Genomic DNA, 26673 nt, shown 5'->3' on the forward strand with positions numbered 1-26673 from the left:
AATTGCCTTACATCACCCTAACTCTGCAGTGTACTGTAGAGCAGGCTAGAGACAGAACTCTGGAAATCGGCCTTCTGAGATTCTGCCTGTGTTATCTTTAATCACTTGATCATACTCCTAAAGATTTTATGGAGCTTCACAGTTCTCTCCAACCAACCACAACTCTGAGAGCATTATGGGACGGCAGTTTGTAAAGAGGAAATGGAAAGCCTTATAGGATGTTTGCATGTATGGTGGAGGGGATGGGATATCTATAATGGGTGATAGAGAGTATTACAGTATATCCATGTATAGAATGGGGGATAGATAGTAGTAGTAATAGTAACATCATTTACTTCTTATATAGCATTTTTTATCTATAGATCTCAGCTAAAGGAAGGGTAGTAGCATTATCCCCACTTTACCTAGGGGAAACTGAAGCAATGAGGTGAAGAGATATATTGTATGGGTACAGGTGGATGGAAAGTATTATGGGATTTACATATGTACAAGATGGCGAGTAGTAAAATAGTATTTCAGGTTGAGCAGTCCGGTTTGGATAGTCATGTAAGTACATGCATTGTATATGAAGGATAAATGGGGGGGTTAGATGGATAGTGTTATGGGATGATGCTGTGTTCATGAGAGGGCAAGTAGTATTATGGGATGTCCATTCGTACAGTGGAGGGAAATGGATAGTGTTATGGGATGACTGTGAATATAACCAGAGGGAGGGGGCAGTAGACAGTATTACAGGATGACTGTGTATAACAAAAAATAGTTATGGGATGGCTCTGTGTAATAGGGAGGCCTCAGTAGTATTGTGGGATATCTGTGTTTATAAAAGGAAATGGATACTGCTGTGGGAAGTTTGTGTATGTAATGAGGGGGGATGGATAGCATTATAGGATGTCCATATATAATGGAGAATGGGTAGTATTACGCGATGTTCGTGTGTCTAGTGGGTGGAGATGGACAGTGTAGGATGTCTGTCTTTATAACAGGGAGACTGATAGTGTTATGTCATGGTAAATTGGGGTGGATAGTATTATGGGTTATCAATAAGTATGAGGATTAGAATATACTATGGGATGTCACTTTGTATAACGTGAGACTAAATACTACTGGATGTGCATATTATAATTATGAATATGTCTAATTGGGGTATTTTTATTTTTATGAAATGCCTATGGTCAATATAAGGTGATGATTAGTATCATGAGATTCCTGGGGTCATAATGGGGGATGTATAGTACTATAAGATGTCCATGTCTATAATGTAAAGAATGGATAGTAAAATGGGGAGTCTGTATAACTGGGGTATGAATAGTTTTATGGGGGCCTGTGTTTATAATGGAAGGATGGATTGTGTTATGGGCAGTGTGTATGCATAAATAGGAATAGATACTATTATGGGATTTACTTGTGTATAGCAAGGGATTATTAGTGATTGTATTATAGGATGTCTGTGTTTACAACAAAGGGGAAGGACAATATTATGGGATGTGCATGTGTATAATGGGAAAGTTAGATATTATACCAGTGTGTATAATCAGGTAGTATGGATATTATTATGGCATGCCCTTGTGCGTAATAGAGGGGAAAGGCTTGTAATATGGGATGTCTGTGTATATAATGAAGGGAGTGAATAGTATTATGGGATGTTCACGTATACATACATACACACACAATGGGAAGGACACAATTCTATAAGATATGTGTATAAAGGATAAATACTATTGGGGGAAGTCCATGCATATGATGGAGGGGAAAAGGATACTATTATGTTTATACCATGAAGACATATAACATTAAGGGATGGTCTGGTCTAGGATCAGCAGGGTGGACAGTATGTTTGGCTTTGATAGGGATGTTCGAGGTATCAGAACTGTTCACATGGATTGCTCTTCTGTGTGCCATTCTTTATGGGGGTGTATTTGTATTATGGGATGCTTGATTCTCTTTGAAAAGTGGGGTAAGCAGGTTACTATGGGATGTCTGCCTAGAGGTAGAGTTAAGTGAATATTATGGGCTAGCTGCCTCTGTGTATTTGGGGTGGTGTTGATCATTATGGGATACGTTGAGTCTGTATCATCTGGAGGAACAAAGAATCCTGGCAGTCTGTGCCAAAGTATTATGGGATATGTGGCTGGCCCTGTGCCCCCAGTGGTTATTATGGTGTGTATAGATGGGACGTGGGGGTCGGGTGTATAGGGTGAGTGTGGATCACGAGTATTATGCTGAGATTTTCTTACAGGTGATTTGGTAGGTAGCACTACAGGATGCTTGTCCCCATGCTTGAGTATTGTGGGCTGTTCAGATGGCACCTTGTTCCTTCTGGTCTGTCTGGGTGGAGGGGGGAAACACATGAATGTGATTATTATGGGCTGCCTAGCTGGAGTGGGGGAGCAGGCAGGCAGGCAGTGTGAGTACTGTGGGCTGTGGCTAAGAATTGCTGAGAGTATTATGGGATGCCTGGCTGGACAGTGGGCCGGCTCCTGGCAACTATTATGGGATGCCTGCCTGGCTGAGAGGGGAGGATGAGAAGGGTGACTATTATTATGGGATGTATGTCTGGGGGTATCACTATTATGGGATGTTGTGGGGGCTGTTGTGGAATGTCTCAGTGGGGGAGTTGAAGAGGGAGCAGTGCTGATTATGGGATGTGAGGCTGGGCAGTGGGTGTGTAGTATTATGGGTTATTTTAAGGAGGCAGGGGGATTACTGTAGGGTGTGTTAGTGAGGGAGGGGGAATGGGATGGGGAGGAGGGAGTATTATGGGATGCTTGGGGCTGGGAGTGGATATCTGTGTGGGGGAGAATGTCTCAGGGAGGCCGGCTGATGGTGAGGGAGGGGGACTATTGTGGTATGTTTTAGTAGAGGGTTAGTATTATGGGATGTTTGAGTGAGGGGGTGTGTGGGGAATATTATGGGATGTTTCTCAGAGGGAGGGTTGTATTATGGGATGTTCCTGATGGGAGGGGTGACTATTATGGGATGGAGGGCTGGCCAGTGAGTAGGGAGTTCTGAAGGGAGGGCGAGTATTATGGGATGTCTCAGTTGGGGGGTTGCCAGGGTGATGGGGGCGGGCCCATTGCCGAGGTGTCTGGACATATTATGGGCTGGAAGCGGGAGCGGGGAGGGGCCTGGCCGGGTTTTTTCCCCTTTAAGAGGTGGTGCCGGTCCGGAGCAGGGGCCATTTTCCCTTCAGCGGCGGCAGCGAGAGCGGAGCCGGGGGCGAGCTGGGTGAGGAGAGGGGCACGGGCGCGGGGCACGACCCCCGCCCCCCAAACCGCTTCAGAGGGCAGGACGCGGGGGCTGCGGCCCCCTCAGGGCACTGACCCCCCGCCCTACCGCCGCGCCCCCCGACCCCGGGACCTGCCCTGCCCTCCCCCGGGATCCCGACTCCCGGGGGGGGGGGGGGGGGGGCGCCGGTCACGGCCCGGCCGCCTTGTGTCCCCGCTGGGACACCCGACCTTCCCCGGCGCAGCCTCGCTCCAGCGACCGGACCGGACCGGACCGGACTGGCCGGGTTCGGAGTCGGTCGCCGCCCCCGGCCCCCCCCCCCCCAGCTCCCCCGGGAACGGCCGGGCTCGAAGCTTCGTCGCATCGCCCTGCGCGGGGCCGCCCCGCCCCCGCCCGCCGCCACTGGCCGCGCGCCCAGAGCCCGCAGCTGGGCCTCCCTTCCCCCCCCCCCCCCCGCCCGCCGGCCGCGCGAGGGGCAGGGGTGGCCGCGTGCTGCGGCTGGGCTTCCCCCCCCCCCCCCCCCCCGTGTGTGTGTGTGTGTGTGCGTGCGCGTGTGTGCGCGCGAAGGGGGGGGGGGGAGGGAAGATAGCCAGGCTCGCCGTGCCTGCCACGGGCTCGCCGTGCCTTTGTGTTCTCTGCGTGGGACTGGGGGGGGGCTCGGCTCGGCTCGGCCCGTCTCCCGGGGCGTGGTGGGGCGCCGCGAGCGGGTGCCTGGGCATAGTCCCGGCGTGAGGCGCGCTGGGGGGCGGGGGCCTCCCTGCGATTCCCTCGGTCCTGAGAAGGTGTTTTTGGTTTTTTTTCCGGGGTGGGGGGGTTCGCTCGTCTTGCCCCCACTTCTGAGCTCGCGGGAGCTGGTGGCAGCGGCCGCTGTGTTCGCAGAGGCGCGCCTGGCTGCCCCCCAGCACTTGTTCCACGCTGTCCCCGCCTGCAGCTTCGCCCGGGCTGGCTCCTTCCAGCAGGAAAGCACACAAGTTTGGGGCGCACGGAGAGCCGCCTTGGCACGGCTGTGAACTGCCTCCAGTCACCGGGCGAGCGGTGCACTCCGAGTCACCCGGCCCCCTGTCGCCGAGCCCCCCAGCACTGGGTCCAGCCTGGCAGCCCATCGCCAGGGCTTGGACGCGGTTACCAGGAGCCAGCCCTTGGGTGCCGCTTCGCGTGAAGTGACTTCATGGCCCAGTTTAATTCCCTGTTACAAAACCACTCTCCTCATGACCCTCAACCAGGGCCCAGTCTCGGCATTTCCACTCTCCCCATTCAGCCCGTGTGTGGGGGACTGCACATCTCTAAGAGTCCTACAGATGTCCTTTAAAGCCGTCTAATCTTGGTCGTCTCTCGGGCAGGGTCAGTACCTGTGGCTCCGGGTTCATGCGGATCATCCTAGCTAACGTTCTTTCTGCTTTTCCATTAAGATACTGGCCTGACTGGCAGGAAGGAGACAAGGCTACAGAAACTGGCTGAGCCCAGGTACCCCAATTTGGAGGACATGGCATCGGGCATTGGATCCCCGTCACCTTGCTCTGCTGGCAGTGATGAGGAGATGGAGATCCTGCTGGCTAACAGCATCCCCCAGCACCAAGGTACAGATAGCATTCGTTGTAGGGTGTCCATGGAAAAGGCACTGGCAGTGGGTCTGTTCTATTTTATTGAATGGGTGATGCATGTAAAAGATGATGTGCAGAGAGAAGTTTTATTAGGAGTCCTGGGTGTATATCGGATTAGAACATTTGCATTTCTTTATTGTGTCCTTTTTTAAAGCTGTGGGCTGCACACCCACACAAAACGAGGTAGAAATTGTTCTGTTCCAAGCGAGTACAGGCTGTTGGCGGTCCATAGGGCAGGGAGTCTGGTTTTAATGGGGCACCTGAGTGCCTGCAAGGTATATGTACCATGTCTGGGAGAGGAAACAGTATTTGAGAGGGCAAGGTGTCTGCTTTCCTCTTATCCCTCTGGGAGCTCAGACCTGCTGACTGTCCAGAGGAAACTGTGCCTAGGGCTATTGCATGACCCACTTTCTTTTTTCACCACACCCTATTCTCCAAGCTTCCCGTGGATCATTCTTCACTGTGCACCTTAGCCCTGTTCTTGTGTTTTTGTCAGTTGCTTTATTGCCTGTGTCGTTCTAGAGCCTAGTGGGATGCATTAGTAGTTGCCTCTCCAGGCCTCAGACCTGGTTTTCACGATTACTGTAGTCTGTGCAGGGAATGGGGACTAAGTTAGAGCACTGAAGACTGGGAGTCAACTCTCCGGTTCTATTGCCAGGTTTATTGCTGACTTGTATGGATGTACAACTCATTTTGCCACTCTAAAACAGGAGTGATATGCATTCTGTGGTGGTGGGATATGAGACACGACTCTCAATTTCACAGTGAAGTGCTCCTGTGATGTAGCTTTTATTATGGCTGGTCTGTCTTAAGGTTCACCTGGCACCTCCATAACTTCGGGGAGAGCTAGAGAGAACAGGGTGAGGTTGAACCAAGGGAAACAAGCTCTAGAATCATCTAACCAGCACTTAGGCGTTTGTGAGGTTGGGGCAGGGAGTCTTGCTAAGGGAAGTCACGGGGAATTTAAGAGCTCCAGGGAATGTACTGGGTGGGATGGGATGGGACATGACTGGGCCCTAAATCAGAACTGGTTGGAAGGAAAGGATATGTGGCCTATGCTTGTAGATAAGATAAGGCAAATGTTGCTGGAAAGGGATATACTTGTGTCCATTGGGAATATGGAAAGAAGACAGGACCGCATCCTGAACGCGTTCCCCTCTGCCCCTTGTTCTCCGGTGGCTGCATCTGCTGTGAATTGCGCCTTCTCCCATCCTGCTTGACTTCTGTGGTCAGGAGGCCATTTTCCCCTGGAGGGAGAATGAGTAACTCTGGCTCTGTAATGGGTGGGGTGGCTGCAGAGGGGAGGGAGGCCGAGGGGTTGGGCTGCTGTGGATCCTGTCACAAAGGAAAGGGCTGTCTCGCTGTCCATTCCTCTCTGGGCTTTGTGTGGGAGGGAGGGGGAGGGAACACAGATGGGAGTGTGTGGTGGGGGTGGGGGAGAGTTGGCATGCATTACAGCAAAGGGACTGAGCCGGCTGGTTGTGCTGTGGGGGAAAGAGGTGTTTGTGGGCTGGCTGCTGAGGCAGGGATCGGGTGAGCAAGTTGCCTAGGTGGGGGGGGGAAGAGCAAGTTGCAGCTGTTTTTTTGTTCCCTGCTTGTCACTGTAGGGCCCCTGTGCTGTAATGGTTTCTTTTGGGGACCCTGGGGTAGAGCCCATGCCCTCATCCCTGAGCAGTTGGTTCTCCTGAGCTTTCTGCTACGTTCTCAGGCTGTCTATCCCAAAGACTAGCTGGGGGCTTCCTGTCTTGCTCTCTCCCTTACTAATTGGAACTGTTCATATCTCTGGCTGCTGAGTCCTCTGCATGTGTCCAGTAACTCCTAACTCCATTTTTAGTATGCTTGCAGGGGTCAGGAAATTCCTAACCTGCTAAATGACGTGTGGCTCTGCTTGGAGAAGGGGGAATGGGATAACTGGGGGTATATGATGATGTGAGAGGTATCAGGATCTAATGGCTTTTGATTTCCCCCTCTTCGGTATGGCATGATCAGTTGGTTACTGGACATCGTTAGGCAGGGCTAAGATGAATGTATGGGTTTGAATGTGTGTGGCAAGGAGTTGAAGCAGTTGAGCTGTGTACATATGTGGGCAGTGGGGCATGCTGTGATGCAGCACCCCCTGGATTGCACAGCAGGGCCCACATGCATGATGGTGGGGCTCAGATATATAGCTCTGTGTGTGTGTGTAGTGTACGTGTGTAGTGTACGTGTGTAGATATCTATATCTACACTAACTCTTCTGCTCTTTCCCTGCCTACACATCTCCTCCAGAACCTGAAGAAGAGCCAGAGGAAGAGCTTCTATCGGAGACTGAAACGCCCAAAATCAAGAAAAAGAAGAAGCCCAAGAAGCTGAAGGAACCAAAAGTGCCCAAACTTAGCAAGCGCCAGAAAAAGGAGGTGAGGAACTGAGGGGAGATTCTGTCTGTTTGCCATGGAACAGGCTGTGAAGGCTGGGCACACGGGATCACTCCTGTTTCTGCACAGCCTGAGGCCTTGCCCCCTGGAGTGTGTGGGAGGGTGTGGTGAATGCTCCTGTTGGGTCTCTTCTCACAGCTGCCTGACCTTCTCTCTTCCCCCCTCCCCCCAGCTGGGGGACAGCTCTGGTGAGGGGAATGAGTTTGTGGAGGAGGAAGAAGAGGTGTTGCACTCGGACAGTGAGGGCAGTGACTACACCCCTGGGAGGAAGAAGAAGAAGAAATTAGGGCCCAAGAAAGAGAAGAAAAACAAAGCCAAGCGCAAGGAGGAGGAGGAGGAGGAAGAGGAAGATGATGACTCAAAGGTGAGAGGCTGCCCATCGCCACACTCCATCCCGCAGATCTGACCTGGAGACACCATCACATTGCCCCTTTACAGTGGCACAGAGGGGCTGTCCTGCTTGTTAGACTTGGCCTAAATTACTTTCCCCTCATCCCTGGACCTTGAGTGGGATCCCCTGACCTAGAGTTGTCACCCCTCTCCTCTCCCCCCCCCCCCCATCCCTTCCCCCCCTCCCAGCCTGATAGGCTCTCCTGCAGTATATAGAAGTTTTAATTGTGTCTGATTGCCCTGGGACTTGCTGCCTGTCCCCCTTCGCACAGGAACCCAAATCATCTGCTCAGCTCCTGGAAGATTGGGGCATGGAGGACATCGATCATATCTTCACAGAGGAGGATTACCGCACTCTTACCAACTACAAGGCTTTCAGTCAGTTTGTCAGGTAAGTCTTGAGCTGATGGGGCTTCTGGGGCTCTGGAGCAGAAGGGAAACAGGACAAAATATTCTTGTTCCCAGGACCTCAAAGCATTTTAGACAGTAAATGCCCACCTTTTGGTGACAGTTACCCCCAGTGTAGGGGCAAGGGGAATGAAGATAAAGAAGTGATTGGTCCCATGGCCTTGCTGTCAGTGGTAAAGCTGGGACACACAAGTCCATATTCTCAGGCCCCCTTGTGTTCTAATGCAGACATCATTCCTCTTTTTTTCATTCCTTTTCCTGAGTCGGATATATTTCCCTCCTCAGGGGGGTGGCAGCAGCTAGTATCCCTGGGGTTAGGCTGGATTGTAGTTCCTGGGATGAGACGGGGGGCAATCCAGTATTCAGGTCCATTCAGTAACACACCCTTCTTGCTTCCACACAGGCCACTTATAGCTGCCAAGAACCCTAAGATAGCTGTATCAAAGATGATGATGGTGCTGGGAGCCAAGTGGCGGGAGTTCAGCACTAACAACCCCTTCAAGGGCAGTTCGGGGGCCTCTGTGGCGGCTGCGGCGGCTGCAGCTGTGGCTGTGGTGGAGAGTATGGTGGCCAATGTGGATGCTGTCCTGCCCCAGCCCCCTGTGGATGTGCCGCTCCGTAAGGCCAAGACCAAGGAGGGCAAAGGTGAGATGAAAAACCAGGATGAGAGATGGAATTTGGTAGCTAGAGATGGTGACCCTCTGTCTCACAATCTCTCTTACTCCTAGGACCCAATGCCCGGAGGAAACCCAAGGCCAGTCCTCGTATTCCTGATATCAAGAAACCCAAAACCAAGAAGGTGGCTCCTCTGAAAATCAAACTGGGAGGATTTAGCTCCAAGCGCAAGAGATCATCAGTGAGTGACTCTTCTTCTCTTCCCCTCCCCAGTAAGGGGTGGTGGCAGGAGCTTGTAGTTGACCAACTCTGCATTTCTCAACCTGCAATGCATGAGGATGGTCCAAGAATGCAGGAGGCTGGTAGACCATAGCTGCTTGACTCACCAGACTTTCTTCTTGTGTTCCCCAGAGTGAAGATGAGGATCTGGATGTGGAATCAGACTTCGATGACGCTAGCATCAATAGCTATTCTGTTTCAGATGGATCCACCAGTCGCAGCAGCCGCAGCCGCAAGAAACTCAAGGCTGGGAAAAGGAAAAAGAAAGGTATCAAAGTACACTGCTCAGCTGGAGGTAGAGGGAGGAGCACAATTAAGGGGATGTGGGAGAAATGTGAGAATTGTCTGCTGTTGACTCTACGGGCTACAAACCCCTGAACAGGAGGATTGTTTAGAGCAGGCTCGGGAGGAAGAACTGTTGGAATGGGATAAGACTCCTGGAAGAGAAGGGAACTTGCAAGTCTGACCCACCAATTAGTGCTGAGGGGTCTGATCCTGAGGAAGGGACTGAGAAGGAATCCTGCCTAGGGTCCCATAGGTAGAATAAGACATGAAGGGACTCTTGCAAATATTGCAGTTGGCAACAGCTGCCTTGCTGCCCCGTCCTTGGTTTCTGTTTCCACTCACCTTGGCTGTTGTGGATGCAAGAGCTGCCTGCTCCATAGCCTTTTTGGTCTGCATCTGGAGCAATGTCTCTATCCCTATATAGCCTATATGTGGCATGGTATCCCCACTGCTGCAGGAAGGACTTCTGCTCCTGCCAATGGCTTGCAGTGATGTGTAACTGTCAACACCACTCTTTCCAGGTGAGGATGACTCCACAGTGGCTGTGGATGGCTATGAGACGGATCACCAGGACTACTGTGAGGTGTGTCAGCAGGGAGGAGAAATCATCCTGTGTGACACCTGTCCCCGTGCCTACCACATGGTCTGCCTGGACCCAGACATGGAGAAAGCCCCAGAGGGCAAATGGAGCTGCCCGCACTGTGTGAGTACCAGCTTCCATTCACCCAGGGGAGAACCATGGAGGAAGGGGGTTCTGTAATCCTTGTTGGGGCAGAAAGCGAAGTTGAAGAGATGGTGAAAGGCTGGGATTTCAGGATGGTGGGGCTTTGTATACCCTGGGCTAATAGTTTTCTTCTCTGCTGTAGGAGAAGGAGGGGATCCAATGGGAGGCAAAGGAGGATAACTCTGAAGGCGAGGAGATACTGGAGGATGTTGTGGGAGACCCTGAGGAGGAGGACGACCACCACATGGAGTTCTGCCGGGTCTGCAAGGATGGAGGGGAACTGCTCTGCTGTGATGCTTGTCCCTCTTCCTACCACATCCACTGCCTAAATCCCCCACTGCCAGAGATTCCTAATGGGGAGTGGCTGTGCCCTCGCTGCACTGTGAGTCTCTGCTATCCCTATTTGCCCACCTTCACAGGGAGTGGTACCCCTCCCTGTCTCAGAGCTGTGTTGTTCCCTCAGGGATGTAACTGCTCATCCTGCTTTCCCAGAAGGGGCTCTGTGGTCATGGGCCCCAGTGTTGGACAGATTTATGCTCCCGTATGCAAAATGGTGCCATGGCCATGGCTCCAGGGACTCTGAGGGACCCACTTTCCTGAACTCCTGAACCATGTCTGAGAACAGAAGCCATGGCTAAAACTACTCAGTCCTGAAATGTTAGAGCTGACAAATGGATCACTTATCTGAGTTCGTTATCAGTGGGATTTGAATTACCTAGGTGGGCCACAGATTTGGTGGCATATGCAGGGGCCCCACATCCCAGAAGAGAGAGGGGATAGACTTTTATTGCCACAAGATATCACTAAGAAAAGAATTTTAAAATGGGGGGAGGGGGTATGAGATAATATGGATATTGAGGGCATCCACAGTTATGAGAAGTATAAAAGCTCTACTGCTTCAGTGCCTATTCCAACCTCTGACAGATTAGGAAGAAAGGTCCTTTATGGATTATGCAGACTCTGCACTGGATCAGCCCAGCAGTTTCAATGTTCATATAGAATCAATATGAATTTGTATGACTCTGAGAATACACTCCTCCTTTCTTCTCTCCTCCCTCCCCGCCTCCCCCTCTGAATATTGCACCTCAGCTAAGGATTCCTCGGTTCTGGAAAAATGACAAACTAGCAAAAGTTCAGAGAAAAGCCACTGATTATGCTCTATCTCCTTAAAGCCTCTGGTCCTTGAGTATATCTATCTGGCCTGGTGAAGCCATGGCTGAGGGAGATGTGAAAATTATTGGCATGTGTCTCAAGGGTACAAATGCTGGCGGGAAGTGTGGGTTGTTCTATTAAATTCCGGCATAACCACCTCTGTCCCCTTTCTCCAGTGCCCATCTATGAAGGGGAAAGTGCAGAAGATCTTGATGTGGAAGTGGGGCCAGGCCCCACTACCCACACCAGTGCCCCGACCAGCTGATGCAGACCCTAACACTCCCTCCCCCAAGCCCCTGGAGGGCCGACCTGAGCGGCAGTTCTTCGTCAAATGGCAGGGCATGTCCTATTGGCACTGTTCATGGGTGTCTGAGCTGCAGGTTAGTGGGCTCTGAGCTTGCCTATGGGAATGGACAACTACACCTGGGGGGTGGTGGGGAGGGATGTTTGTTGCCACACTAACCATATCTATCTGTCCTGGTTCCAGCTGGAGCTGCACTGCCAGGTAATGTTCCGAAATTACCAGCGCAAGAATGATATGGATGAGCCACCCTCGGGGGACTTTGGGGGTGAGGAGGAGAAGAGCCGCAAGCGAAAGAACAAGGACCCCAAGTTCGCTGAGATGGAGGAGCGCTTCTATCGCTATGGGATCAAGCCTGAGTGGATGATGATCCACCGGATCCTCAACCACAGGTGAGGGAGGAAGCAGGGATCTCTTACAGTAAGATCCATTGGATTCTGGCTTACAGAAGTAGTGGGGGCTCTCTCAAGAGCATCAGCATGATTAAAGGAAGGGAATAGGATCTACTGAGTTCTCAGTCCTGGGAAGGGAGGACCGACTGGTGAGATCCACTGAGTCCCTAACCCCAGGCCTTGTCTACACTAGCACTATGCTGGCAAAAATGTTGTCCCTCAGGGGTGTGTTTTGTCACTTCTGGGGGTGGAAAAAGCTTTTGCTGGCATAAGCACTAGTGTGGACAACGCTATGTTAGCGGGAGATGCTCTCCCACTGATATAGCTACTGCCACTTGTTTAGGTGGTTTTATGTCTCCGGGAGAACTCTCTCTCATTGACATAACGCAGCTATACAAGCAAACTTATAGCAGCACGGCTGTATTGGCACAGTTGTGCTGCTGTAAGAGCAAGTATAGACATGGTTGCTCTCTTACTCCTTCCCCTTCTGTTTCCTGCCTCCCCTCCCCTCTGTGCATGGGGTGGATTGAGGGAAGGCTGATTCTGACACGCGAGATTTATTGTGTCTCTCTCTCTGCAGTGTGGATAAGAAGGGGAATGTCCACTATCTGATTAAATGGAGGGACCTGCCCTATGACCAGGCCTCCTGGGAGAGTGAGGATGTGGAGGTGCAGGACTATGACCTCTACAAGCAGGCCTACTGGAATCACAGGTAAGTGGATGGACGATTGACTTGAACTACAGGCGAGGTAGGGATAGGGGCATGTTCCCCATCCCTGGGCTCTACTGGGTTTGTAAGATCAAGGAATCATTCTGCCCCTACTGACTCTATGCTTTCAAGCAGAGGCTGTATGCCTGCTTTGCAGTGTGTTTCTGGGCTGGCTTGTCTCTTAGCCATTTTGGATGATTTCCTTGTCCTCCCTGCTATTTGCTGCTCCTCCCCATTTTGTGTCTCTTGCAAATTCCATAAAACTCACGCATCCTCTGCGTGGGGCTACCTTTGTACAGGGAGCTGATGAGAGGTGAAGAAGGTCGGCCTGGCAAGAAGATAAAGAAGGTGAAGCTGCGGAAGCTGGAAAGGCCCCCAGACACGCCCACAGTGGATGTATGTTACTTCTCCCTGTTGGAGAGCTGAGTGGGTTCTGGGATGTGTGTGATATACCTGCATCTTCGGGGTAGAGTGGGAGGCATGTTTCTTTCACCCTCCTAGTGATGCCAGCTGGTGCATCTGACTCTTATATGTCAGTAAATTACTAAGATGAAGGCAGAAGGATACTGTGTCCAGAGAGCCCCTTATTGGGTTAGAGGAAGGGAGATGGATACAGAGCCTTCAAATTCACTTTCACCTTGCCGTTTGGGGAGGGGACTGCCTGGCTTCTCATCAGGAGGGTTTGGGTTCCGAAGTTGAGCTCTTCAGGAGGGATGCCCTTCAGGGCCAGTTAAGGCGCACGTGGCATGGGGGGATTGGGAGCTTGTCCTGCCACTGCCTCAGCTGTGCCGGAAGTAGGGAGGCAAGCTGGAGCCTGATGCACAGGAAACACAAGTCTTGATGGCTGATATCTGTCTGGTTTGGTGTAAAGGGACTCAACCTTTTTTCTCCTTCCACTCTAGCCAACAGTGAAGTATGACCGGCAGCCAGAGTACCTTGATGTAACAGGAGGGACCTTGCACCCCTATCAGCTGGAGGGGCTGAACTGGTTGCGCTTCTCCTGGGCCCAGGGCACAGACACGATCTTGGCTGATGAAATGGGGCTGGGCAAGACGGTGCAGACAGCTGTATTCCTGTACTCTCTGTACAAAGAGGTGAGGGGCAAAAGTGGCTGGGGATATCCGCATATCTTGGGGGATACTCTCCTCTCCTGATGGGATGCAGTTCTGTAACACTCCTGATGACTCTGTCCCCAGGGCCACTCAAAGGGACCCTTTCTTGTGAGTGCCCCACTCTCCACAATTATCAACTGGGAGCGAGAGTTTGAGATGTGGGCTCCAGACATGTACGTGGTGACCTATATTGGGGACAAGGACAGCCGAGCCATCATCCGGGAGAATGAGTTCTCTTTCGAGGACCATGCCATACGTGGGGGCAAGAAGATGGCCAGGATGAAGGTACAGAGCCTTAAATTGCTTCCAATTAAGCCCCAGGTTACAGCAGACTGGCTGGCTCCTAGGAGTTGAAGATTGAGGGATATGAGGACTTCAGCCTCTAGAAACTGGTTCTGATCTGGGCCTTGCTAAGTGACAGTGGCTGCTAATTGGGGGTTGTTGGGTAATCTATTGCACTAGGTAAGAGTGAGGTATTCAACTCAAACACAGACTGCCACTCTGACTCCATGTAGAGAGCCATTGAAGGGGCTAATTCTTCTGACACTAGTGACACCAGACTAGTGGGCTGGAAATCCCCCATCCCCTTTTCCCTGACAGATAGAGAGCCTTCCTTACCATGGCAGTTTGGATTCTGCAGAATTCCAGCTTTCCTGGTAAATAACTTTTGAACCTTCTAATTGAAAAGAGCCTTTAAATTGACTGCTTGCCTTGCCACACCTACAGACAGGCAGCATGGCGGCGGTGATGTTGCTGCTTAAAACTTCCCCAGCAGTATAGAGAAGCTAGAATTCCTCTGCTTTCACTGTGAGTGCCAGTGAAAATGAGAATCATGTTGACTTCTATGACTGCTTGAAGGTCCAGGCAGTGCTAAAACAACTTCAACTAACCAGAGTTGTATAGAGTGAATTTAGTTCTTTGGCTGATAAGCATCATTCCTCTTCCCCCTACCCCACCCCAAATTTTTCTTTAGTAATTGTCCATTTCCCTAGCATTTTCTTTCTTTCTCTTCATCCCTTTCTAAACTGCAGACTCTTTTTTGGAATGAGATTTGGCAAGGATTCAGCAGCCTCCCTTAACATTAACTTGTGGAGGAGAATCCTATATCTAACTGAACATGGCTGTTAGAGGTAAAATGAGGTAGTTTCAACTTAGACAAATGCATTGACTCATATTAACACCTAGACTCTTGAAATCTTGAATGATCGTGAACGATCAGGGCAGCCTGATGCAAAGACAGGTCCTGCCCCTGCTGCTCTAGCCCGGGGCTGTACCTCTCCTTCCCTGTTCCCCTATGGCTAAGCTCTCATTTTTCCTTGCAGAAGGAAGCATCAGTGAAGTTCCATGTGCTGCTCACTTCCTATGAACTGATCACAATCGACATGACCATTCTGGGTTCTGTTAACTGGGCCTGTCTCATTGTGGATGAAGCTCACCGGCTCAAGAACAACCAATCAAAGGTACAGAAGGGAGTGCTGGAGCAATGGCAGGAGGTTGAAGGTGGTGGAATTTATAGGCCTTTTTTTTTTTTTAAGGCCAGACAGTTGTTTTAGTCTAATTGCCTGCATAACACAAACCAGAGAATGTCACCCAGTAATTCTCATCAAGAGCATAATTTTCGGATGAGCTACATAATGTCTTAGAAAGACATGATTCTTTTATCACGTGAAGTCCTTAAATCAAAATTAACACATCCCTTCTAAGCTGTTCTAATGAGCTCATTGTTTAAAAACTTGTGCCTTATTTCTGGTTTGAATTAGCTAGCTTTAACTTCCAGCCATTGGATCTTTTTATGCCTTTGACTCTTTAATATAAGAGCTGTCTCCTGTTGAAAGTCTACTCCTTGTGTAGGTTATTATAGACCTTAATCAAGTCACCTCTTTACCTCTCTGATAAGCTAAATAGACTTCGCTTCCAAGGCTTTCGTCATAAGGCAGGTTTCCCAGCCTTCAGATCCTTCTTGTAGGTGTCATCTGAATGCTTTCCAGTTTTTCAACCTCTTCTGAAGTGTGGACAATGGAGTTGGACACTACTTCAGCAACATTTTCATCGGTGTTGCACGTAGAAGTATTACTAGCCTGTCCACATCTGTTCAATATTCCTGTTTATATAAGGATCATGTTGGTCCTCTTAGTCACTGCATTTCATTGGGAGGTTGGTTGATTTTTCCATCATGACCCTTAAGTCTTTATTGGTCACTGCTTTCTAAGATAGTCCCCCATCCTGTAAGTTTGACCATTGTTTTGTTTCTAGATGTATGACCTTCCCTTTGGCTATATTAAAATGCTTGTTTGAGCCCAGTTTACCAAGTAATCCAGTTTGTTCTGTATGAATGACGTTCCCATCATTTACCATTCCACTGAACTGTCATCAAAGTTCATCAGCAATTTTGTACTTTCTTCCAGATAATTAAAGCTATTTAATAATACTGAAGCAACAGATCCCCAAAAGAAATCCCCATCAGAATGATTCCCTACAAATTACATTTAATTATCCATTACATGTGGACTACGTTGACTTGTTAGAATTCTAACTTTTTAATCGGTTCTGCATGGTACTAAGGGAAAGTACGCTATGTCAGTGATCACTGTTAACTAAACTTAATTTCAAAATATCACGTCTGTCTGACAGCTTTATTTTTCACAGAACCACGTTGACTGGCATACATCCTTATTTAATTTTGAGTACCATATCGGCATTCCCATGTTTTTGGCCTGGGCCTGATTGTTGGGTTAATCAGCCTGTTAACTGGGTCATCCCATATTTACTGCTTATACATACTGGCACAACCTTAAATCTTTTCCAGTCCTCTGGAACTTTGCTAGTATTGACAATTCATTAAAAATTGCCAGTCATAGTTAAAAGAGCTACTTAGCCAGGTCTCTTAAACTCTTTGAGGGACGGGGGGCTGAAGGAATATAGGACTGCAGTTTGAGGAGATAGTATACAGTATGCCAACCTTTAGAAGGTTGGAAGAGTCGGCAGTTGAAAAGATGTAAAGGAAATGTACAGCAGCTGACTTTTGGTAATTTGCCGCAGCAGGATCTCACCCAGGCATGTCTGAGGCGTGAGTGTACAAGCAATATATGAGTGAGATAAGCCTCTAATGACACTGGCCAGGAGATGCAGTACCTAGGACTCTTGCAGAAACTGTACCTATAGTCTAAACTGACCCCTGCCTTGAAGGATTGATTCTGGAAGGAATTTTCCTCTATGGCCCAATATCTTATGTTGGGAGGGGGGACCAGCAGACTGCCTGGATGAGTCCATTGACTGCCGTCCTTTCTTCCTTCCCCAGTTTTTCAGGGTGCTGAATGGTTATTCCCTCCAGCACAAACTGCTGCTCACAGGAACCCCTCTGCAAAACAACCTGGAGGAATTGTTCCACCTGCTCAACTTCCTGACGCCTGAGAGATTTCAGTACGTCTTGTAACGTAGACCCAGGCTGAGTCTGCTTCCTTATTCCCTTCCCCCACCCCGTTTGTCTCCCCATGGACCTGCGTCTCCTTCCCTCGTGGCTCCTGCTCTGAGTGCTTGTTTCTCCTGCAGTAACTTGGAAGGCTTCCTGGAAGAGTTTGCAGACATTGCTAAGGAAGATCAGATCAAGAAGCTGCATGACATGCTGGGCCCACACATGCTGAGGCGCCTGAAGGCTGATGTTTTCAAGAACATGCCCTCCAAGACTGAACTCATCGTCCGGGTGGAGCTGAGCCCCATGCAGAAGTGAGCATGAGAGGGTGGAGAATCTCCTGGAGACCACCTTGCGTCTTCTCTAGGTCCATTTGCTTTGGACACGCTAGGGGGGATCAAGAACTGCTGCCACTGCCAGGGAGAAATGATCTTACACACTCTCGTGTGGGAGATGGAGAGATAATGACGGACGCTGGCAGGGAGTGCTGGCGGTGCTAGCTGGGAAGCATTGTTGTGGTAGTGCTAGGAGCTGAGCTGATACGAACTTGGGGGACAAGGGGGTTATCAGCCCTTTTGTGATGCGGGCTTAGTGACTCATTCTTTCTTCACAGGAAATACTATAAATACATTTTGACCAGGAACTTTGAGGCACTGAATGCACGAGGTGGTGGCAACCAGGTCTCCCTGCTCAATGTGGTCATGGATCTGAAGAAATGTTGTAACCACCCCTACCTCTTTCCCGTGGCGGCTGTGGTATGTTCTAGTCCCTCAAACCTCCTCTGTGCAAGGCCCCTTACCATGTGGGGTGAGCCTGAGCTTCCTTGCACCTGGAGCAGCTATCCTTTGCTTCCCTCTGTGGTACCCTGTGTCTTAATTTGGGTTTGAAATGCTTGGTAGGCCCTTCCTTTATTTGCCTCTGCAGCCCCTTTCATGTGGCAGGGGGTGGAGGGGGTGGTTTCCTGCAGGGATCACAAAAGGTAGGGAGGGTAGGGTGCAATAAGAGCATGAGCGTAGAGGGGAGACTGGGAAGAAGGAGAAATGGAATGGGAGTGTAGGAGCCAAACTGGAAGATACCAGTTGCACAAAGAAGGATGATGCTGAGCTTTGGCAGTTCCTCCCCAGGAAGCTCCAAAGATGCCAAATGGGATGTATGATGGTAGTGCCCTGATCCGGGCATCTGGCAAGCTGCTCCTGCTCCAGAAGATGATGAAGAACCTCAAGGAAGGAGGCCACAGGGTGCTCATCTTCTCACAGGTAATGGGGCAGTGTCTCCCAGAGGCAGGGAACTGCATGTGTGAGAGGGGAGGCAATCCAGTTGGTATCTTCCTGCTCAGCTTTCTTATCTCCTTATCCCCAGATGACGAAGATGTTGGATCTCTTAGAGGATTTCCTGGAACATGAAGGATACAAATACGAGCGGATTGATGGTGGGATCACAGGGAACATGCGCCAGGAGGCTATTGATCGCTTCAATGGTATGGAACCCTATACACCCAACAGAAAACCAGAACTCTCCCTCACCTCACAATGCTTGGGGCCCCAAACGTCTGCTTTTAACCCTGGGTGCTGCCCTGCAGCACACCCTGCTATTCCATTCCTAGGCCGCATGTCTGGCTGAGGGAGTGGATGTGATGGGTCTGTGGAGTTGAATCTAATGCGCTCTCATTCTCTTCCTCTCCCCCCACTCCTTTACTCTCCTCCCTCCCCCAAAAGCTCCTGGTGCTCAGCAGTTCTGCTTCCTGCTTTCCACTCGAGCTGGGGGGCTCGGTATCAACCTGGCCACAGCAGACACAGTGATCATCTATGATTCAGACTGGAACCCACACAATGACATTCAGGTGAGGCTGTAGGATGGCACTAAAGTCACTAATGGGTGACTCTTAGGAATGAGGGGTGGTGAAGGAAATGTGGGTGGAGGAAGGGAAGGAAATGTGTGTGGTTGGGCTGGGGAGAGGGGAGACTTCACAGTGGAGTAACAAAGCATTAAGTGGGGATGGGGCAACTGGAAGGGATTTGGCAGGCTGCTTCCAAGGGGTAACCTGCAGGAAATTGAAGGGAGGTGGTCCAGATGGTCAGGATTATGTAAACCAGGTCAGACTGTGCACGATCTGGTTTTGGGGTTGTTCTGAATACATCTTCTTCCCCTCAGGCTTTCAGCCGTGCCCACAGGATTGGACAGAACAGGAAAGTGATGATTTACCGTTTTGTGACAAGGGCGTCCGTGGAGGAGCGTATCACTCAAGTGGCCAAGAAGAAGATGATGCTAACACATCTGGTGGTGAGGCCAGGGTTGGGCTCCAAGACAGGCTCAATGTCCAAGCAGGAGCTTGATGACATCTTGAAGTTTGGCACTGAGGAGCTCTTCAAGGATGAGGCCACTGAGGGTGGTGAGTGCCTGGGTGTGGTTATGGGGATGCTACTTTGCCTCTGGTGAATGGCAAGGGTACTGATAGCTGCCGTACGCGTTACTGTCTCCCAAAAGCCCCTTGTCTCAACACCAGCTGACTGTGCTCCTCTCCTTTAGGTGAAAGCAAAGAGGGTGAGGACAGCAGTGTCATCCACTACGATGACAAGGCAATCGAGCGACTACTGGACCGAAATCAGGATGAGATTGAAGACACGGAGCTGCAGGGCATGAATGAGTATCTCAGCTCCTTCAAGGTGGCCCAGTATGTGGTACGGGAGGAGGAGATGGGGGTGAGTTTTTTGCCTCTTCTATTCCAGGGTGCAGGAATTAAACAGGAACAGATGTGACTAAGGTGTAGATATGGGTGGGGTTCCTCTGGGAAGTGGGGGAGGGGTGAGCAGGTATTTTGCACCTGTGGGGTTGGGGGTTTTTAAATGCAGGGCTGTTATTTTTATACCTTTCTCCCTGGAGCAGGAGGAGGAGGAGGTAGAGCGGGAGATCATTAAACAGGAGGAGTCAGTGGACCCTGATTACTGGGAGAAGTTGCTGCGTCACCACTACGAGCAGCAGCAGGAGGACCTGGCTAGGAACCTGGGCAAGGGCAAACGTATCCGCAAGCAGGTCAACTACAATGATGGTTCCCAGGAGGACAGAGGTACAGAAGGGATACCTATGGGGATTTTTTTCTATGTGGCAGGAAACAGGACCTGCAAGAATAGGATCTGTCAGACTCTCACTTTTTTTTTTTTTCCCCACCCCCCCTTCTCCAGATTGGCAGGATGACCAATCAGATAACCAGTCAGATTATTCAGTGGCCTCTGAGGAAGGAGATGAGGACTTTGATGAGAGGTCTGAAGGTAAGTGTCCCAGGAACCTAGATATTCTCTCTGGAGATGGCAGTCAGGACACCTTGGTTTGGGAGCTTAGTGCTCCAGTCCATCTCCACGTAGTGCAGGAGGCCAGTGCGTGTTCTCACCATGGTGTATTGTACACCTCTTACCTTCTTGTCTCCTTCTTCCAGCTGCTCGTCGGCCCAGTCGCAAAGGCCTGAGAAATGACAAGGACAAGCCCCTGCCTCCCCTTCTTGCCCGTGTGGGAGGGAACATTGAAGTAAGTGGTACCCTGGGAAGGGCCTCTGAGTCCCTGTGTGCATGGGGCTCTAACTAAATCTGTCCGTCCTTTTTCCAGGTGCTGGGCTTCAATGCCCGCCAGCGCAAGGCCTTCCTCAATGCCATCATGCGCTATGGGATGCCTCCCCAGGATGCCTTCACCACCCAGTGGCTTGTCCGGGACTTGCGTGGCAAATCTGAGAAGGAGTTCAAGTGAGTCTGGATTCTGCAAGGGAAGGGAGGAGATGGCTCCTGAACCTACTGGGAAAGGGTGAGAATGGTAGCAGAGGGCTCAAGGGGTAAAGTGGGCTTGAACGCTCCAGGGGTAAGAAGCCTGTTTGGGGGGGCTGAGGAGGAATAGCTAAAGGGGAAACTGGATCAAGGGAAAGGAGCTCGGGAACGATCCTGCAGCACTTAGGGGTCTGAGTCAGGAGCCCGTTATCTGAGTCCCTAGGGAAGACCTACCCTGAGCCTCCTAGCCCCTATGTATTAGACATTAAGGCTGATCTAATACTGCTTCAGGGCCTACGTCTCGCTGTTCATGCGTCACTTATGTGAGCCGGGAGCAGATGGCGCGGAGACCTTCGCAGATGGGGTCCCACGGGAAGGGCTGTCCCGCCAGCATGTCCTCACCCGCATCGGGGTCATGTCACTCATACGCAAAAAGGTGAGTGCTCAGTGGAGCAATGCTGAACTCCACCTCGCATCGTCTTTCTCCTCAGAGGTCCTCTCATCACAGGAGCCTATAGCTCTTGCGTGCAGTGGACAAACCAATGGATGCTCTCTTCCTTTCCCGCTCATCTTTGGGTCAGGAGTTCCCCTAGCCTGTGATGTCTTGAGTAGTCCCCATCTGCCCTGGTTAGAAGGGCAGCTTAGTGTGATCTCTCCCATGATGTGTTTCTCCCCCTCCCCACTAGGTGCAGGAATTCGAGCATGTGAATGGGCGCTGGAGTATGCCAGAACTGGCAGAGATAGAGGAGAACAAGAAGCTTTTGCAGCCGAGCTCACCCTCCCCCAAGACCCCTACACCCTCCACGCCAGGGGACACGCAGCCTAACACACCTGCCCCTGCCCCTCCACCTGGTGAGAACCTTCCCCTTGCATAACCCCGCGTCCTGCCCCTACAAGTGCTGTTCTCCGCACCAGAGCTATGGTGGGGAGGACCCTGGGGTGGACGCAGATCAACCTGCCTCTCAGTTTAGGAGGGCTGCCCCAAGAGATGTGCATGCCCTTAAAGGCACGAGAGAACATTGCCTTTCCTTGGGTGAGGGTGGGGCCAACAGACAACTTCTGCATTTGATCTGTGGGGTCTGAGGGCTCTAGTCCAGTTGTGGTTCAGGCTGGGGTGGAGGTGCAGTGAGGGAGATGTGGGCCATGCTGCAGTGAGTGTCGGAGCTTACTGATCGTCTCTCTCTTTTTATATTTTTATTTATTTAAAAAATGTGCTGGTCTGGGGTGGGGGAGGCACAGAAGAGGGAGTGAAGGTGGAAGAGGGAGCCAGCACCAAGGAGCAAGTGGAGCCTGTGGAGCCTAAGAAGGAACCCAGCCTCACTGCTGCTGAAGCAGAGGTCCCAATGGAGGTGAGTTAGTAGGTGCTTCTTTCATACTGTTGTAGATATCTCTTCTTCTGCTGTACCCATTGTTGCGGTTTTCCCCCCACCTCCAGTGCCTGGGACAGAGCTAGATTCTGGCGATTTCTAGGAGCAGTCCATCTCTTTAACACCGTACTGGCATTAAGCAGCTCTGTTTTGTGTCCGTCCTGCACCCTGTTCTCCCATAGCTACCCTCTGCTGTATGGCACCCTCAAAAATCTTTCACCCTGCCTTCAGCTTCCAGTGGTGGGTGGTGTTCCACAGGCTCTGTCCATAGCTGGCTGCTGCTCCTTGAGTTAACAGGCTTTCTCTCTTCAGCAGTGTGCCCAGCCTGTGGAAACACTCCCACAGGAGGCAAAGTCCCCAGTGAACCCCCCGGAAGCAGAGGAGAAAAAGCCAGAGGAAGCAGAGGTGAAGGAAAGACCAGAAGAGCCAATGGAAATGGAAATCAAAGGTATTAGTTGGAGGTGGTTAGAGGCCTAGAACTGTGTGCTGGACCCCAGTTAGCATGTTCCCAGAGCTGTATAGAGACCATCCTCTTTTTGTCAGGGTGATGCTTTAAGTATAAATGTGAATGGGGATCACAGGGCTGTGATTGGGGAAACAGACCAGGTTTTAACTAGGCCAGGCTTTAGCCTGAACAGTGAATCCTCTGGAGCTGCCAGACATGATCTCATGGCTTCTGTTCTACTTTTCTCATGTAGCTGATGTGGAAAAGGTTGAAGAGAGAGTGTCTGCTGAGCCCCCTGCTGAACCTCCGACTATCAACCTGGATGAGAAGGGTGAGTGTGGCAGGGTAGTGCCAGCCCTCTTAATTATCCACCTTCCAGGAGGGTACCTCACAAATATAGCTGTTGTGGTGCTTTGTTTTTCTCTCTGATGGGTCCCTGTGTCTGCAGAGGAGAAGAAGGACAATGACAAGAGGGATGTGGTGATGCTGCAGAATGGGGAGATGCTGAAGGACTCAATTGATGAGAGACACAAAAAGGCAGTGAAGCAGCGCTTCATGTTCAACATAGCTGATGGTGGCTTCACTGGTATGAGGGGCCTGAGTGCAGCTACCCTTACCCCGTGTCTGCTCATTCTGGTGAAATCCCTTTTGACTTTGTCGTCTTTTTTTCCCATTCTCAGAGTTGCATTCGCTGTGGCAAAATGAAGAACGAGCAGCAACTGTCACCAAGAAAACCTATGAGATCTGGCACCGGCGCCATGACTACTGGCTCCTGGCTGGGATCATAAAGTATCCTTCCCCTGATAACACCCCTCCCCTTTCTGTGAATCTGACCCATCCCCATAAAGGGGATCTTATCAAGTGGTGGCTGGAATATAGTGAGTGGGATGGACCCATATTTACCCACCCCGACCAAGATCACGGCTCCATGTGGGGATTTTAATGGGGGGGCTATGATACAGTGAGCAGGACACTTTTTTTTTTTTTTCTTCTCCCATCTCCCCATCCCGGAGGATACAGTCCTATTTGCCTGGGCTGTTCCCTTGTTTTCATTGCCTTTGTTTGCCTGAGCTCCTCCATCTCAGTCATGGCTATGCCCGCTGGCAGGACATTCAGAATGATCCACGTTACGCCATCCTCAACGAACCCTTCAAGGGGGAGATGAATAGGGGCAACTTCCTGGAGATCAAGAACAAGTTCCTGGCCAGGAGGTTCAAGGTGGGAGCCTCTACCTCGTGGGCATGCAATGGCACTGTAAACTAAGAATAAGACAACCTGTCTTGCCTGAGTTTGATGTTCCATTTTTAAGGGGACCTGCAGAAGGAAAATGGAGTGTCTATCAGAAATAGTCACAGGACAGGCAGATAGAGAGCAATCTTCCATGCTTGTCCACTGTTACCTTCCCTGATTGCAGGAAAACCTATGAAATGCATTGGGAGTGTTTTGCCATCGGCGAGGGAAGGAGTGGGGTTCACTTTTTTCCTCCAAGTGTTTCCCAAGTAACTGGTGCTCAGTTGGTATGAGGCTGGGTGGATATCCCCACCCTCTACCTCCTTGCTGTTACAACCCACTCCCAGAATGTCTAGACTAGATTTAAAAAGGTCATTTAAAAGTTTGAACACATTATAGAATCCTAGTGTACACAGCACACATTGTATTAGCACCACTACAGTAGGGTTCTAAAACAAGTTAACCAACACTTCAAACCTGTTCCAGGCTGCTCTGCCTACGGGAAAGCAGCAAAATGGCCACTATTCTTATAAATGCACTTGTTCCTGAGAGTTGAGGGGGAGGAGAGGGAAGAAATGGCCTGAAAGTCCAGATCTTCCTTCGGGGAACACCCCTGTGAATGAGTTCTCATGGTCTGCTTGCTCCTACAAGGGATAAAGGGAATGAAATAGGTGAAGGTACCTGGGGATACAGTCCCTGAAAACGTGAGCTATACTTGCATGGAGGAGAGGATGCTTCGAGATGATTTTGTTCGGGGACAGGATTGTAATTCTTTTCTGCATAGTGTTTAGCACAGTGGGAACCTGATTTTTGACTGGAGTATCTATGCACTATCCCAATACAAATAAGTGTCTGGGCAGTGGGGCTCAGGGGAAGTAGCTCGGGCCTCACAAGAGGGGGTGGGGATGTTGGCAGAAGGTAAGTCTTGGGCCTGGGGGAGTGGTAGGTTGCTCTGCAGGAAGCAACTAGAGCCGGAGTGGCAGGATTCTAACACTTACTGTCTCACTCAGCTGCTGGAGCAGGCACTGGTGATTGAGGAGCAGCTGCGGCGAGCTGCCTATCTGAACATGTCGGAAGATCCATCACACCCATCTATGGCCCTGAATACACGTTTTGCTGAGGTAGAATGTTTGGCGGAGAGCCACCAGCACCTGTCCAAGGAGTCAATGGCTGGGAACAAGCCAGCCAATGCTGTTCTTCACAAAGGTGAGGCAGTAGATCATGCTGAGCAAGGGTAGGCTTGCGTCTCATGCCGATATTTCCCCCCCCACCCCTGCCCCCTTGCACGGGTGCCCCTCCCCCTCTAAATACACCCCACTTTCTCTTCCAGTTCTGAAGCAGCTGGAGGAGCTTCTGAGTGACATGAAGGCAGATGTGACTCGGTTACCTGCCACCATTGCCCGCATCCCACCTGTGGCTGTGCGCCTCCAGATGTCTGAGCGCAACATCCTCAGCCGACTGGCCAACCGCAGCAGCGAACCTCCTCCCCCCCCACCTCCCCAGCAGGTAAGCTCCAAGAGGGATAGGTATCCCTACCAGCCGGGGGAGGGGAGGGAGCTTAAGTCACCCCACCCCAATCTGGCCGTTATCTGGAGGGAGCAGGGCCCATGGAGTGCCCCAGCTGGATGGGTGCTGTTAGTAAGGTTCCTAATGTGTTCTTTCACCCCACAGGTGGCTCAGCAGCAATGAGTCCCTGGCTTGGTACTGTTGACCTCTCACCCAAGCTGAAATGATCCCTCTTCACACTGTACCCCTCCTCTGCCTGACATTCCTGATCGGGTGCTGTTCCCCTTGCTGGACGTTGCTGCGCCGGCCTCCTGGGGGGAGAGGAAACTCCTTCCTCTGCAGCCAGCCCACACAAGCAAGGAGTGTGCTGGCGCAAGAGGAGACATGGACTCTGTACATAGTGACCGGAGGCCCCAGTGCCACGTCCTGTTACACAGAATCCTGGCTGCACTGCTCGCTGCCGCAGCCTGGAGTTCCACGTTTTTTTGTTTTAATCTTATTTTAAGTTTGTTTACGAAGATGAGTGTACAGATGAGACCAAGCAAAAGCCAGGACAGAGACACAGCTACCTCCATCAAGATCGTTTTTAATACAAAAACTGACTGGACTTGTCCACCAATAAACAGCTAAAAAAGACAAAAAAAATCTTGATAAAACCTGAAAAATAAAGGTTTCCTTGTATTTTATTCTGTTGTTTTTAGTTAGCTGTAGCATGAGCTGGGAGGGAAGGGAGGAAAGAGCCCAAGATAAGTTTAAAAAAAAACAAAAAACCCTGCCTGGGTTGGCTTTCCTGTGATCACTGCTACCTCTGTGTCCTTCTGTGGCACGGTACAGGGGGTAGGTCCTTGGTGTCCTGTAGCATAAGCCTTGTTCTGTGCTCAGTAAAGAAGGGAAGAAGTTAGAGGCTCCCAGGCAGGCACAGTTTTGCTGCTGTTACCTCCTTTCCACTCCTGGCAGTGCTCACTGCAGAGCTGTTCTGCTAATGCTCGGGTAATGATGGGTTGTCAGACAGCGGTGGCTCGGTCGGGGCCCTCGTGCCTCTGTTTTCTGTGCCTTTACAAATGCGGAGCAAAAGTGGCCGCTTTCCAGGGGTATGTCTACACGGCAATGAAAACCGGCCGGGGTCCTGTGCTAGCTGACGCAGGCTAAGGGCCTGGGGTAGAGTAAGGCCACACTTCCACGACCCTTACAGCTGGCCAGACCCGCGCCGACGCCGCAGCGAACCAAGCGCCGAGCCGAGCCGAGCCAGGCCTGCCCCTGGGGTGGGAAGGGGCTCGGGGCTGGTGCCCATGTCCCTCCCTGCCGGGGGTGGGAGGGAGGAGTTAGGCTGGCCAATCATGGAGTAGGGAGAGAAGACTCT

The 26673-nt window shown here is 51.0% G+C and overlaps 1 protein-coding gene and 1 non-coding gene across 5 annotated transcripts; both read left to right on the forward strand.

Annotated features, from left to right (window-relative positions):
- The first annotated feature begins 3086 nt into the window (after positions 1 to 3086).
- Positions 3087 to 26415, forward strand: CHD4 (chromodomain helicase DNA binding protein 4). Of its 4 annotated transcripts, none has more exons than XM_067545925.1 (40): positions 3087 to 3225; positions 4635 to 4802; positions 7095 to 7222; positions 7413 to 7604; positions 7903 to 8021; positions 8442 to 8683; positions 8767 to 8894; positions 9065 to 9200; positions 9739 to 9920; positions 10084 to 10323; positions 11270 to 11473; positions 11581 to 11786; positions 12367 to 12498; positions 12795 to 12891; positions 13398 to 13589; positions 13692 to 13892; positions 14930 to 15067; positions 16906 to 17027; positions 17157 to 17330; positions 17630 to 17771; positions 18141 to 18272; positions 18376 to 18493; positions 18732 to 18856; positions 19168 to 19405; positions 19543 to 19715; positions 19897 to 20080; positions 20196 to 20282; positions 20447 to 20535; positions 20614 to 20747; positions 21057 to 21201; positions 21452 to 21617; positions 22005 to 22114; positions 22445 to 22580; positions 22831 to 22908; positions 23026 to 23163; positions 23258 to 23366; positions 23663 to 23795; positions 24818 to 25013; positions 25138 to 25313; positions 25479 to 26415. In XM_067545925.1, the coding sequence occupies exons 2-40, from the start codon at positions 4709 to 4711 to the stop codon at positions 25494 to 25496; spliced, it is 5754 nt and encodes a 1917-aa protein (XP_067402026.1). In that variant the 5' UTR covers positions 3087 to 3225; positions 4635 to 4708; the 3' UTR covers positions 25497 to 26415. The 4 variants fall into 4 exon arrangements, with proteins under 4 accessions (XP_067402026.1, XP_067402028.1, XP_067402027.1 ...); XM_067545927.1 differs by having other exon boundaries at positions 22448 to 22580; XM_067545926.1 differs by having other exon boundaries at positions 19900 to 20080.
- Positions 21645 to 21786, forward strand: LOC137151937 (small Cajal body-specific RNA 11). The gene has a single exon (XR_010919413.1). It is a non-coding gene; the product is annotated as a small Cajal body-specific RNA 11 (non-coding RNA).
- Positions 26416 to 26673: the final 258 nt, after the last annotated feature.

This window comes from Emydura macquarii, unplaced genomic scaffold (assembly GCF_026122565.2).
Source record: "Emydura macquarii macquarii isolate MOO-44397 ecotype Brisbane River unplaced genomic scaffold, CSIRO-AGI_Emac_v2 contig_1119, whole genome shotgun sequence".
NCBI classification, from domain to species: Eukaryota; Metazoa; Chordata; order Testudines; family Chelidae; genus Emydura; species Emydura macquarii.